The sequence below is a fragment of the Leopardus geoffroyi genome, chromosome D3 (genome assembly GCF_018350155.1).
Source record: "Leopardus geoffroyi isolate Oge1 chromosome D3, O.geoffroyi_Oge1_pat1.0, whole genome shotgun sequence".
NCBI classification, from domain to species: Eukaryota; Metazoa; Chordata; class Mammalia; order Carnivora; family Felidae; genus Leopardus; species Leopardus geoffroyi.
In genome coordinates, this window is record NC_059339.1 from 81,142,794 (window position 1) to 81,157,770 (window position 14,977).

General features: G+C 41.8%; 1 protein-coding gene across 1 annotated transcript; it reads right to left on the minus strand.

Moving 5' to 3' along the window:
- Positions 1 to 6,502: 6,502 nt before the first annotated feature.
- SERPINB3 (serpin family B member 3) lies at positions 6,503 to 14,705 on the minus strand. Its single transcript, XM_045457153.1, has 8 exons — positions 14,657 to 14,705; positions 13,592 to 13,785; positions 12,987 to 13,043; positions 11,627 to 11,755; positions 10,760 to 10,877; positions 9,815 to 9,954; positions 9,173 to 9,328; positions 6,503 to 7,308 (listed from the first exon to the last, which is right to left on the minus strand). Exons 2-8 carry the CDS (start codon positions 13,757 to 13,759, stop codon positions 6,907 to 6,909), a joined length of 1,170 nt encoding a protein of 389 aa, XP_045313109.1. The 5' UTR covers positions 13,760 to 13,785; positions 14,657 to 14,705; the 3' UTR covers positions 6,503 to 6,906.
- Between the last annotated feature and the right edge of the window lie 272 nt (positions 14,706 to 14,977).

Here is a 14,977-nt window from a genome sequence, read left to right on the forward strand (position 1 = left end):
TCAATCTTTAGTACTTTCTGTAGACCTGAGTTTCTATTGGTATGATTTTCTTTACCGTTTAATGAAATTTTGTGGGTGAAATCAAGCGGCTCTTTGGCTAGAGGTACGGAGGTGATTGGACTCCTAAGGCAATCCTTAGGACCCATGGGGACGTAAAATTGGACTTTTCTTGCCTTGCTTGAGACTCCAAATTCACAGATACAGCCATGAAATGGCAAGCAAACAAAATTTTTAAACCTCTGGTTTTCAATAGTAGAGCGATCAGCCACACACGGCTACATTATATTTAAATTAAAGTAAAAAAAATCAGTTCCCGTATTCGTTATTTATTGGGTGCATAAAAAATTACACCAAAATGTGCGAGCTGAAAACAGTAAATATTTCTGATCTGATTTTTCCTGTGGGTTAGGAATCTTGGTAGAGCTTATCATCAGAAGCTATATAAGAAAACAGAACGTCCTTTCCTTAAAGTTAAAATTATCACACACATTTTCTTTTAGTGTCCCATGGCAGGATTCTGGTGGGACGAAGCATACTCTTCGTAACTGTGGAAAGTGTTGGGGAAATAGAATTAAACACTAAAGTGTTCTTCCAACCTAGAGATTCTCTTGACAAAGGTGGTAGAAAAAGAAAACACTTCTATTATTGAAGAAGCATTGAACCAGAATGTGACGCGTATCACAGGCCATTCGCTAAGAGAGTATAAAGGCAGAGGGCAATCACAGCCTGTTATATAGCCAAGCAGATGTAACTCATAACATACATATTCTGAAACAATAAACCATAACTATTCCTCAAGTAAGAGGACTTGATAGCACCATGTGTCACAAACAGTTCATCCTAGATTCATCTGGGAATTGAGGTGACCATCTGTGTGAGCTACTTGGCTTTATCCAGAGGAAAAACAGACTTCTCCTATTTTTAGGGTCGGAGGCAGTTTTTGAAACCTGGCCCTCTGACTTAGGTGCCTACCCTTCTAGAAAACTGGGAGATGGGGGTGCTGGCTCCCATGAAGTTTACATTTCCAAGAGGTGGTTCACGGGTCCTTGAGAAAAAGCTTTCCTCAAGCCATGAAGCTGACAGAAGGCTCAGTCTTCAAAAGGGGGTATAGACATTTCAAAGAGAAGAAAGTGCTTAGAATTACACATTTTCTAGAGTAAATGATGAGAAAAAGGAGAGGAGGGGAATCTCTTGTATTCGACAGGAAGAATTAAGCCTCTTATTTTTAATTTATTTTTAAAAGTTTTTTTTAACGTTTATTTTCGAGAGAGAGGGAGAGAGCAAGAGAGAGCGAGCACAAGCAGGGGGAGGGGCAGAGAGAGAGGGAGACACAGGATCTGAAGCAGGCTCCAGGCTCTGAGCTGTCAGCACAGAGCCCTAGGCAGGGCTCGAACTCGTGAACTGCGAGATCATGACCTGAGCCGAAGTTGGACACTTAACTGACAGAGCCACCCAGGTGCCCCTATTTTTAATTTGTATTTGCCCTTAACGTTGTTGGCATTGACCTTGTGTTTTTGCATTTACTATTAGGGCGGTTAGTCGCAGCCTACTTCCCACAGCTGTCCTATCTCGCTCCAAAATTTATGTAAGACAATGTGGTTGTAAATATACTTTCAAGTCTCTGTCTCTTTGAGCTCATTACATTGTTTTCTTTATCATCGTGTTTACTGTCTTGAACTGATAGTGCCAGATTTTTGGAAATAGTATCCAGCAAGCCCACTTATTAGAGTTACAGAGTGTAGAAAATAGTGACTCCTCGTAGACAGTAGGGTAATTGCCGAGTTTTCTGTTTTATTTCGTATGAGTCATGCCTTGTTAAACCAAATCACGGTCATCTTGCTTTTAGCCACCGTATTAGAATATAAGGTGCCGTTTCCTCAGTTCTAAAGTGTTATTGGATTCCAGGTGGAGCAGCAGTTCTCTCCCAGGTTGCTTTATGTCTCTGCATCAGAGTTTGGAAAAGTGTTCCAGGACACCAATATGTGTATTAAGCCCATCAAGGGTGTTTAACAGGTCTGGCTCACTGAGCTCACACAGACTAATCCCCTGGGTTTTAAAAATACTCACGTACGATTCTCTATTTGTGATGGCATTCTGCATCTGCAAACAGACGGTATCTCATTGCCACATTGGAAGCCTGTCACTGCGGGATGTGTCGGCGGAATGACCGGTTCTCAGCGGTGTCAGCGTGCGTTGCCTTCCAGGTCGTTGATGTGCCACTCTTGGAGTGGGCGTAAACATCACCTCCCAGGCGGAAATGCGGACGGTGCTCCGTGGTGTGCAGGTTATCTTCACTTCCCTTTGGTCTGAGCGCTCAAAAAACGTACTAACAACGCAAGCTATTGTTTTTCTTAAAATGAGTGTTAGATAAAAAATACAGGTCAAAGAATCCTTCTTAGGGAGAAAGCAATTACATTAGTAGTCTCAAGTGAAATATGAATCATCTTAGGCAATCTTCTGGGTTACGCGTGTTGCCGGTTTCCACCCATTTGGGTAGACAGTGATGAGACACAGAAACAATAGCAGTCTTAAATGTTAAGATTCTAGAAGGCCGGGGCCCGGCCTTGGGTTTCTGTGCTCTGGGACATCCCTGTCCTCTGGGCAATCACACACACGTAGCCACTTGGGAGGGAGAACCCTCAGGGAAGTTCTGGGCTGTTCTGTCTATTGTAAAATGTCTTCCTGAATTTATGAGTTTGCCTTTTCTTTATGGGATTCTTAAGTTTTTTGGATATTCAGTTTTCTGATTGCCTGCCAGCTATTTTCTGACTGGTCTCAGGTACTTACCTGTAATATATCGCATTCATACTCCTTGTCTAGGTCCAGACCTTGAACTCTACCTTGATCACTAACATTGGGACGTTTTCCCAAATTTTGGCCTGCTTGTGTTTTGAATCCAGTTCCCATATTCTGGCCTTCAGGATGCTTGGCTTATTTATTTTTTGGTCACCCTATTATATGTGGGAACCCACTGCCTGATTCAGCAAGGCACACTGTAGGGACAGAATAATTGTTGGTCGAATGGCCTACACTACAGTGCACACAGTGAGGCAGATAACACATTTTCCAGATGTTTATTATGTCTTTTATAGTAGAAATACAAATGAGTTCTTATAGGACAAATGATAGCCTCCTGAGTGGCTTATGGGGAAAGACTCAGTCATTCGTTAATTTGTCACATTGTCACTGACCACCTGTGTGTGCTTCAGGTATACAGCATAAATAATTTGGGCAGACTCCCTGTTCTGAGGGAGTCGGTAGGATTGTCCATTGAGGGTTGTCCCCAGAGGACGATATCATCTCATAAGGGAAGGAGGTATGTATCCTTCCATTTATAAACAGAAATAGTTTGTGAAGCTCGGCTTTCATCTTTGACTATTGTGAAAATTGTGTCAAAAACTGACATAAAAATAGCTTGAAATGCCAAATGTTATCCCATGACATTTAACGGAAAATTATCTGGAAATGAATTTTCTCATTAAACTCCCTCAAGTCTCATATTACAATTTAAATATGGTCATTTTTAACATCTTGATGACCAGTGAAGGCAACTTGGTAGATCACAGATCACAGAATTTCATTTTTTAATTTGCAGTTTCATGATGCTTCCATATGACAGGGACACTGGCATATCATTAAATATGGTTAAATGTATATGAACACATTGAGCATGGGCCTGGAGTTGGTAAGAAGGAGGTTGCTCTTAAAAACAAATTTAATTAAGAAGTCTTTTCCACCCAAGTCCTTCCAGAAACAATAGTAATTATGTGTGTTTTGTGCAATTCTCTTCCTCATCCTCCTCAGCTCACTTTATTGAGTCATAATTTACATGAAAGAAAACGCATGCCCTGTAAGTGTGCACATCAGTGCCTTTTATAAACTCCTGTGTAACCATCAGCCAGTCAACTTGTAGAGCATTCGTCCCATCAGAAGTTTCCCTTGGACTCTCTTACCATCAGTATCCTCCCCAGCTCCAGCCCCAGGAAACCGCCAGTCAGCTTTTGGTCACCGCAGGCTGGGCTTCGTAGATGTGGAAACACACATTACGTGTTCTCTCCGTCCCGCTGCTTTTGCTCAGCACAGCGTGTGGGAGGTTCATCCCGCGGCAGGAGTCGGTACTTTTCTTCCTGTCTGTCACCGAGTCTTATTACTCCATTGTTTGTCCATTCCCCTGCTCATGCATATTTGAGTTATTTTTGGCTTTTGGCCCCGTGAATAAAGCTGCTCCAGACATTTGGGTGTAGTCCTTTCATGGATACAGGTTTTCAGTTCTCTTAGGTAAATATCGGGGGGTGGGGGGGGGGGGCGGCTGCTAAGTCATATGTTAGGTACCTGTTTACTTTTTATAAGAATTGGCCACACTGATTTCCAAAGGGGTCGCACCTTTCTGTGTCCCCCACCAGTAGCGTATGGGCATTCTTGCTCCGTATTCTCTCCAACATTGATATGGCCAGCTTTTAGAACTAAAATTAGAGTTTGGACCCCTGTAATGGGTGCAAGGTGTACTCTGTGGGGGCAGAAGCTCGAGAGCACGTAACTATCCGTCCCTTATACAACTTTTCACTGAGGCATTTCTTTATCAATACGGAGTCAATATATCCTGTGTTAGGCAATGAATTATAATGTATTACTTTAAAAATAAAGACACGAGATTTGAATTTTCCATCCATTTCCCTACGCAGGGCCCCAGTGCAGGCAGCGGTCACTGGTTGCTTCTCTGACTGGCCTAGAATGCAGGCAAAAGTTTTCAGTTCTCACAACTAGGTATCAGTCGTGCCCTCTACCGGATATGATTCCGATGCCTATGAGCCTTTGTCTTGCATGCTTTTGTAAAGTTTCTTTTGAACCCCAAATAAAAGAACAAGCAGTTGAAAGTTGTGGTCTAAAGGCATTCCAACAATCAAGTCTTCGAACCCCCCAGAATGCTATACCAGTTTCGCCTCCATCGAATCATTAGAAATGAGTGAAGACTGAATTTAGAAGACTGAGTGTTGACACTCTGAATTTACTTCTTACTGAAAACTTTCTTTTAAAATACTATTCAGGATCCCAGGTCTTGGGCCAACCTTCTGATCCTTTTTACATTTGTCACCAACTCATGCCTCTCATTTCTTTTCTTCAGCCTTGTCAGGTAGCCCAGAGCCTCTCTGTGCATCCAGATAGCCGCGGGCCACCTTGCCTTCCTTTCCCAGCCTGTTCACCACATGGTCGCTCAGTTCTCGTGGCCGAGTCTTACCCTTACGTGCCGAAATATTTACTTGCTCTGCTGTGTTCTTGGGCTACTGAATTCCGCCGGAGAAAATTTAGACCTTTCTCAAATCCTCCAGAATTCACATTTTATGAAATCAGCGGGGATTCAGTACTGACTGAGAAGGATTTGGAATGAACACAGTCCTTTTAAGCAAAGCTGTGTCCTAGAAACTAAAACTTGTCAATACCTGATCTTTGTATATTGATGTACTTCAGAGGCAGTTCTAGGCCCTCCTTTCTCATCACATTACATTCTCTCCCTAGGATCTCATTCTTGCCTTTAGCTGCCCTTTTTTTTTTTTTTACCAAGTTTTAGAGTTCCTGAATAAATATGGAAAAACTTTTATGTTGAACATGACAAATTTAGAGCTTCAGATCATATCCTGCAACGGCTTTCTGGACTCATGTATTCCAGTGCTTACTGGACAAGTCCGTTGAGATGTCTCAAAAATAATTAAGGGGCATCTGGGGGGCTCAGTTGGTGAAGTGTCGGACTCTTGATTTCAGCTCACGTCATGATCTCATGGTTTGTGAGTTCAAGCCCTGTATCTGGCTCTGCACTCACAGTGCAGAGCCTGCTTGGGTTTCTCTTTCTCCCTCTTTGCCCTTCCCCCCTGCATGCGCACCGCCCCCAAAATAAATAAACTTAAAAAAAAAAGCAGTTAAAATTCGACAGATACAAACCTAAACCCAGGATCTTTTCTTCCTTCCAAAACAAAATCTTCTTCCACGCGACCAGTTGGGTAGGCCAGAAACTTGGACATGGTTTTTGGCTTCTGTCTTTCATTTCTGTCATATATAATGTGTTGCTGGAATCCTGTGCACTTTACTTGTGAAGTAATTCTTACATATCTGGTTTTCCCCAGTGCCACTTCTGACATTCTGATGGCTTACTGATTAATCTCACTGTATCTACACTGTTCTTTTCTCTCATCCATTTATATCACAATAGCCAGAGATATAATTTTAAAATGCAGATATGATGATCTCAGTCTCATCTTTGGGAAACAAACAAATGAAACCTGTACTGGCTTTCCATTTGTTTTAGGATAAAATAGAAAGTTGTGAACGTGGCCTACAGCACCTTTCATGTTTGGTACCAAACTACCTTTAGCCTTATCATGCTCTGCTCCTATTTTGAATTTTCTTTTTAATGTGATAGTATATTTTTAAATTATCTTTCCTCTGTGTGGTGGGTCACTTGTACTTTGTTGAAACGAAGAAAAGAGGAAAGCAACAAATAATTTGAATAAATGTTTTATTGATCATCTATTTCACAAAATAAAAGAAATTTGGACAAGTAAGGGTGCTAGATGTCACCTAAATTCAAATAAATGTGGGTATTTAGGTTAGTACGTTTGAATAGTAGATATGGTTTTTGAAATAGATATTATTCAAATTTAGTAGAAGATAGAGTATTAAAATATCCTTTTACCTCGTGTTGAACATTTTGTCCAAAGGGGAATTATCATGGGGAGATAATTTAGGTTTACATGTGTTTGTAGAAAGAGGGAGATAGATAGACAACCATTACGTTCCCAGTGATGACTATGAGATTGGAAAGGAACAAAAGAATGCAAGAGAATATGTTATTTTTAGCAGTCAATGTACTGGACAAACTGCATTTCTCGGTAAGTAGTGGCAGGCTAATTGTATCTAAGGGGAAGAGACTCTGCCCAGGAAGAGAATGCAGTTGGTCTTATTGTGCTTGATGAAGAACAGGAAAGGGTGATCACAACGAAAATGGTAAGTTGGTGGTGATGTAAACCCAGCACTTATGTTTGTAGAAGCTGCGGCCTTGGTGCCCTCTTCAGTCACCTCCACAAAGGACTTGTGGAGGGCTTTAGACACCACGAGATCCAGGCTCCCTGTCATGCCTGAGAAGTTGGCTCTCTGTGTATTGAAGGCGTCCAGCATCCCCAAGGCTTGCAGTGTGGCCTTGAGGTCATAGTCGTCTTCCACTTTGAACCGAGGTAAATATAAATCCACCCATCTATCGCTCATGTTCTGTGAGCTCGTCCACTCTGCTAGTTTCTCAGCGGTGAGCTGGTCTTCAAGCTACAGCGATAGAAAACAGGAACAACCGACATGATTCCCGTTGGACATCAAACATGATTTAACATTGGATTGAATTATAGAAACCTTTCATTTTGACAGTAAAATGTAAATACAGAAGATTCAGTTTATTACATCTTATCTGAGGAGAAAAATAACACAGTCATAAAAAGATATTATACAATTGAAAAATGTACTATATATTCATGACTGTGTTATATTTCTGTATACATAAATACATATGCATTGTATAAATATATACACATGGATATATATGCATACATACATGCGCAACAGAATTATTAAATCAGATCATTTTGTGAGAAATGAACTATGTATCTATTTTTTACACTCCCCACATGACATGCTTCATTTTCAAATAGACTCGTCTTGTTACTATCCTTGTATACCTAACTTTTTACACCCTGATTTAAATAATGATGATAGTGTATATCCTACTTATATTCCTTTTTCTTGCTTGACCTACTTGTAAACATTTCTCATACAGATATATAGTACTCTAAACAAGTTTAAATTGTTACACACTATTAACACTAAATTGATGATTCAACGTACACATATTTTTAAGCATTCACTATGTGTCAGTCGCTAAGTTAAACGCTTGGCGATAGGAAGATACGCCATTGTTCCTTGTTCTGAACCTTTCAATATTTTGAGCTCCTTGCCTTGTTGGATTCGTTACTTTAAGTTAAAATCCCAGGACTGGGATTCCTGATGTTATTGATCATGAGGATTGCTGAGCTGGAGTATGCACAGGGTCGTGGCTCTTCATGTGTACTGCCGTATTACTTTCCCTGAGGATCTCCAAAGCCCAGCGTTAGCACAGTATCTATTTTGGTTGCAGCAAGGTCACTGGGATGTCAGCAGCATCACGGGCTGTTGGAGTCATTGCAAGCTGTCATCTTTCGATTGTCTTTTATGCGTCAGATACTATTCTTATATATTAACTTCATTATAACAGTTTTAAGAGGAAAATGGTAGTCCCTCCACACACGTTTTTTGTTTGTTTGTTTGTTTGTTTGTTTGTCTCTGAGCAATGAGACTCTGAATGATTTTCGAGCTCCTGGCAACAGAATACTTCCAGATTGAAAAGCTAAATCTGTTTGTCCGTTGTCTGCAAAACTACTGTGATTTAATATTTCAAATGTACCCTTTGTTGTTTTAATTTGCTCGTTTTGTTTATAAGTGAGCTTGCAAATATTTCCATGTGTCACGTCGCCTACATATGAGTGCTTATTTCCTTGTCTTCACGTGAATAGACTGGAATATATTAGAGGTTCTTATGGTTGCAAAATATTAATGTGTGTACCTAGGTAGGTTTTTCAGAATATTAATGGGACCTGTGATGTTGAGGTTTTCTGTATAATCTTCTATATCACGCTGCAATATTTAAGATCTTTACTGTTTGAGGGGCGCCTGGGTGGCTCAGTTGGTTAAGCGTCCGACTTTGGCTCAGGTCATGATCTCATGGTTTGTGAGTTTGAGCCCCATGTCGGGCTCTGTGCTGACAGCTCAGAGCCTAGAGCCTGCTTCAGATTCTGTGTCTCCCTCTCTCTCTCTGCCTCTCCCCCACTTGTGCTCTCTCTCTGTCTCTCTCTCTCTCTCAAAAATAAATAAAATGTGAAAAAAAAAAGATATTTACTTTTTGGAACACACAGGATTCTAGATTCTCCTTAACAATTCTTTTTTAGGCTGTTGGCAGAGAAGAAATGACGTACTCTGTACTTGAACTCTGTCAGCCACCACCAGCTAACTGTGACCATTGGTGCAGTGAATGACGCACACAAGCATTGTACTGCTGGGAAGTCAGGCAATAGTAGGAAGAATCAGAGATACAAGACTGTACCTTCTGCAGACCGTCCACTTCATTTGGCAACAGCAACATCATGCTTAGATCCTTGCCTTTGTATGGCATTTCCAGGATCTTGGCCTGTACGTCCTCCAGTGAGGCGAAATTGAAGACACTGGACTGTTTCATCATCTGCACGGGTTTGCTTGTATCCTGAGGTAATTAACGTGGCAAACAAACGCCAAGTGAGGCATTATTCAACAGAAGATAACGCTATCGAGATACACATCCTCCTTCTAACAGATGGTAGGGTTCTTCAAGTATCCCCAAGTAAATAGAGTCAAAAAAATCAAAGAAGAGGACAATGCAGCCATGACAAATTCTGTTTTCTACCTGCAGTTGTACACACTATCAGATAGGAGTTGAAAGTTAACATTCCATGTATGACTGTGTTACATCATTATAAATAAATTACAGGGGCACCTAGGTGGCTCTATCTGTTAAGCGTCCAACATCGGCTCAATTCATGATCTCACGGTCTGTGAGTTCAGGCCCCGCGTCGGGCTCTGTGCTGACAGCTTGGAGTCTGGAGCCTGCTTTGGATTCTGGGTCTCCCTCTCTCTCTGCCCCTCCCCAACTCATGCTCTGTCTCTCTCTCTCTCAAAAATAAATAAACATTAAATAAATCAATTATAATACCTTGTTCAGCCAAAATTTTTCCTCCACCGTATATTTTTTATCAAATTTCTTGTCCCACAGTCCTTTGAAATAGACTGCGTTCACCAGAACCAGAACGGTAGACTCAAGAGAGTTTTCGGGAAGCAGATCCTTGATTTTTCCTGCAAAAGTAAGAACATCAGAGGTCTGCCGTAGAAGTACAAGTGGTTTGTTTGGTAGATGCTCTGAAAGTTACAAGCGGTCATTAATTATTCACACAAGTCACTACTTTAGGGACGGTGAGCAGTGGTTCTCAAGGTTCAGCTTTCCTCACGGCACCAGCCTGATAGAGACACCCCTTGTTGTCATGGGAAAGGTGTTCAGCTTCTGTTTTTGGAGGACTTCGGTCACCACACACTGAAGAGTCATACACTGGGGTCAGCTGCTCTTGCAAGCGACTCCACCCCCCTTCCCTCCCTCAGTTCTTCCACTCCTCCCTCCCTCCTTTCCTTTCTGTTTTTCAACTTTAGGCTCATGGCTGTGAGGAAATAGGGCTTGATTGTTCTTTAGGACAAATGGCGCGAGCTCTATAGTCTGAAACATACGTGCTGTCAGACACCACTCCCCGTGGTGTCTTCCTCTTTATTCTCCACTAGAATAGAGAACAGAGGATGTGAACCGAAGACAGGGTCTGAGCAGAGTGTTGAGGTTCACAGACATCCGGTCATCTCTGGCCACGAGCAAACACAGATTGCCAGCCATGTTTCCTTGTAGTCGTCTTTCTGTTCTACCTCCTGGGCACCCCTCGTTACTCTCCACATTGACTTGGACCATTCGGTCATCTGCAGTGCCCTTCTCCATCCTCTCTTCACAGCCAAGCCCCGCCCCACGGGCATCCCATAGGGTGTCAAGAATAGGTTTCATGCACAGCAGGGACTCAAAAGTGTTTTGTTTTGTTTTTTAAATGGGAGAGCTCCCATACGCTACCATTTGTTTGGCTTTCCACCCAGGAATTAATCTTCTTACGAGTTTCTTCTGCCGCATTTTGAAAATCAACAGATTCCACACTGGCTAGGTAAAATTTCTTGACGTTATCCATATATTCCTTTGATGTGGGAAGGAAGGAAGGACACAAAAAAGAATTAAGAGTAATTTGTCAGTAACTATGTATTCCCAAGTTAATTATCTTCAGTCTTGACAAGATAGAGTACAAGGAATCTAGACGAACCCTGGAGAAATCTACTTTTTCCTGCCCATGCATATTTTACACAGTTACCACGTGGGTAACGTGAAAAGGAAGCACAGGCTGGTGCAAGAATGAAGTCTTCGAAGGGCAATGCCTTCTGTACCTAGGCTGGGACAGGAGAGGCCGTGGGTTGCAAACTGCAAAGCGTGATGCCCCAAAGGAGATGGTGTGCTTCTGGGACTCCTCACCAGTACTGTCAATCCTTAGTCTTCCATTCTGGGCATTCAGTCTTCCCTGGTACTTCCCCAACTCTCCTTAGAGACTCACAAGCCTGCCCTCTCATCAGTATCCCATTAGTCATTGCCCATCAAAATTTATACTGTGTAACTGAGTGGTGTCAGCTCACGAGGGGCATCTCATGACTTCCTTTGCTACTGAGCCTTCCCTTGGGTTATAAAGTAATCCCTGAACCCACACTCTATACTGGCAGATTGTCAGGTTCTAGGAAACTTCATCTGGTATAGTTGAGGCAAGGGAATCTTGCACCCCGTGTAAATGCTCCCCATGTGGATCAGCCAGGTTCATCTGCCTGACTGTCTCCCATTTGGTCATTGAAGGACTGACGGCCCAGGATTCAAATAAGGTGTGGAAGGCCAGGTGAAACTTACTTGAAGAAATGGATACTTGTTTTCTCCATAGAACTTGTTGGCAATGTTCAGTTCATATGCATCAGTGGGTTTCTTTAATTCCGTTAGAAGCTTTTGAAATTGGTGGTGCACATTGCCCAACTTTTCAACCTTCAAATATCAAAAAGTAAGCTCATTGTAGTCTCTGTCAACGTAAATATAAATACCAACCCGTGTATATCTATTAGATCCGAAGGTAAATTTTGGTATTCCCACAGATGACATTCATTGTTGTTCCCTGATTTTCAGTGGATTTACTTAAATATTCTTCAAAATCTTTACATTCAGTCTCTTCTAGGAAATTCTTTGTTCCCGCTCTAAATAATCCAGTCTTTTCACTTTTGAACTGGAGATGCAGTGCAATTCCACCATTGGATTGCCTTCTAATTGCTACAAACGATTAGGTTAAGCTTCCCAGCTAAACATAAGCTCCCTAAGGACTAGAAGCATATTTCATTTTAGCAGCCATCACTGGTGTGATAATGTTGGATTTGTACATTTCAGTTACATTATGACATGAAGTCCTGTGCCCTCCTAGATGGTATTATGTTCTAAGACCTACTGACCATGACCTTCACTCGTGATAGCCGTACTCTTACATGTAGGAACAGTATGTGCCTGGTAAGGACTTTACATTGGTATCTGTGGGTCTTTAGACTAATTCAGATGAAAAAAGAAACTCAGAATTAAATAAACTTTGCAAAGAGCCATGGGTAGCCAGTGACAATTTTTGAACCTAGGCCTGTCTGAATCCAGAAACTTCCACGTGCTAGCTAAGAGATTTGGACCATCAGGTTATAAACTATATGACACATATAATCATTTTTCACGATTTACTTGGATGTGTGCTTATTCCTCTTAATTCCATTTATGAATTAATTAAAATGATACTATTTTAGCAACAGTTTTATGATTACTGTAATTATTGTTATTCTATGATGACAATACATAAAATTTGTCAGGGTTTCCAGTAATCTAGGCACTGTCGTAATGTTTTACATCTGTCCGTATGTACTGAGGCAGATTCTTTTATTACTCCCAGTGCTCCGGGCTGAGGTCACTGTGCCTCAGAGCAGTTGTGTCTTGTTCACGTTCCCCAGTGGTGAACAGCAGAGCAGGAATTTGAAGCTCTTTAAGAACAGTAGTGATCTCCACTCCGGAAACAAAAATACGAAAGAAATCAATATGTAATATGAAATGAGAAACAACTCTGTCCAATCTATTGTGCTTAAGATTTCTCCTAAAAGCTGACTTTTCACAGTTTATCTGAAATTCCCGTTTTAAAGTGGGACCCTCTTGGATGTGTGATTCTCCTTCTAGACCCCAGTGCTCTGTGACTCACGTGATCTGTCGTAGTTCTTCCTCTCGTATTGTGTGTGGCTTCGTTGAGGTGAAGGACCTGGAAGAGGCAGGAAGTGGGACAAGAAAAGTACTTAAAAGATCTGTAAGTCAAAAAAGAGAGAAAGAACCCCAATACAAACAAAACAAAACCTCAAAGCAAACCAAACCAAAACCAATACGCAAAGGAAAAAGAGAAAACTGCAGTGTAAGCATTTGCTCCTTGAAAAACGACCGCAAAGCTGATTGATCACCGGCCACTTCAAAGAATCCTGTGTTGTTATTCATTGTTCAGGAAATGTGAGGATGTTTTCCATGGATTTCAGTCAGCGCCTCACTTCTACCGTTACTCTTCCATTTAAGCCTCTCCTCTACTTGTTGTGCAGTTATGGGAGTTCATCCCAGCTCCCAGAGGAAATGTAGGCACAGGGAGGCAAATGGGGCAGAGCCCAGGGGGAGAGCGTGTGCTCCCCACAGCTCTGTGCTCACCCAGTTATGGGAATGTTTGCCCAGCCTCCTGTGCTGCACAGCCGGATCTGTGGTCATCTGCACCTAAGCCAACGGAGAGATCCGTCTAAGCTGGTCAGTGTGTAGGCAGCTGACACCTACCTTCCCAATTTCGAGGGCAGTGTTTTCTTTGGCTCCTAAGTAGGTCATGGCTAATGCTGATGCGATGGATAAAGGGGAATAGAAGATGTTGTCATTCTTCTTTGATAGTTTGAACTGCTGGAACAGATCCAATGCAAAGTGGGTGTTTGCTTCACTGAGTGAATCCATGGCGACCTTGATGTGACCTGGAGTTCCTAGAGAAGCATCAGGTTCATATTATGGCTTTACTGAAGGGAGGGTTAGTCTATCATGAATTTTCTTAAAAAAATTTTTTTTAAATGTTTATTTTTGAGAGAGAGAGAGAGCTGAGGAGGAGCAGAAAGAGAGAGACACACAGAATCTGAAGCAGTCTCCAGGCTGTGAGCTGTCAGCACAGAGCCTGATGCACGGCTTGAACCCACGGACAGACCGCGAGATCATGACCTGAGTCTAAGTCAGACACTTAACAGACTGAGCCACCCAGGTGCCCTGGTATAATGAAATTTTCTGAAAAGAAATGACTTTTATTTGGATTGTGGGATTTTGGCAACTAAAGTTTTTCTTCCTTTTACTTTTTAACCCCTTTCAATGTACATGTATAAATTTCATAATTAGACAACTATCAAAATTACTGTACACATAAAAAAAAACTTTTGTGAGAAAGTAATGGAACTCTTTCTTTCTTTCTTTCTTTCTTTCTTTCTTTCTTTCTTTCTTTCTTTCTTTCATTCATTACTGGCAAGACTAGGCCTCGGTAGAAAATGCTTTATTGCAGATACTAACACACAGATTCATGTAATAACATTCAGCCGCGTCCCATGAGGCACCTCTCTGCCTTTTCCTTCAAGGTTCTGTGGGTGCCAGACCCTCTCCCCACCCCCCATGTTCCACAGGGGGCATTGCATAATCAGAAATAAATAAATAAATAAAGGGTAAATCAGATGAAGAAGGTGTTTCAAATGTACTCTGGCAGAGCAAGTAGAATATAATCGCATGGAATGAAATAGACGCATGCTATAAAGCGTCATTGCCATTATTTTCAGAAATGATTCCAGTTATTAAGCTGGAGTGGCTGGAAGCACTTACCTGTGTCCCTGGAGGAAGCAGAGGTGGGCAGGGAGCCTGTCAGCCTGTGTGCAGTGAGTGGGGAGATCCTGAATATATATACCTCTCTCCTGCCACCTTCCGCTCCTCCTTGCAGTTGGTATTTCAAGTAAATCAACTTTTGATTTCTTAATCAGGGTAACCGTGACATGTATCCACTCAAAATATTTATGAGGATAAAACATGATTGTTCCATTACTGTACTTCCTTTCCACATGCAGCAGAAAATACTGCAGCCCTGCAATCCTCGGCTCTTAGGAGATACATGTAGGTGTCTTTTCTAGTACCAGTGAGGATAAAGTT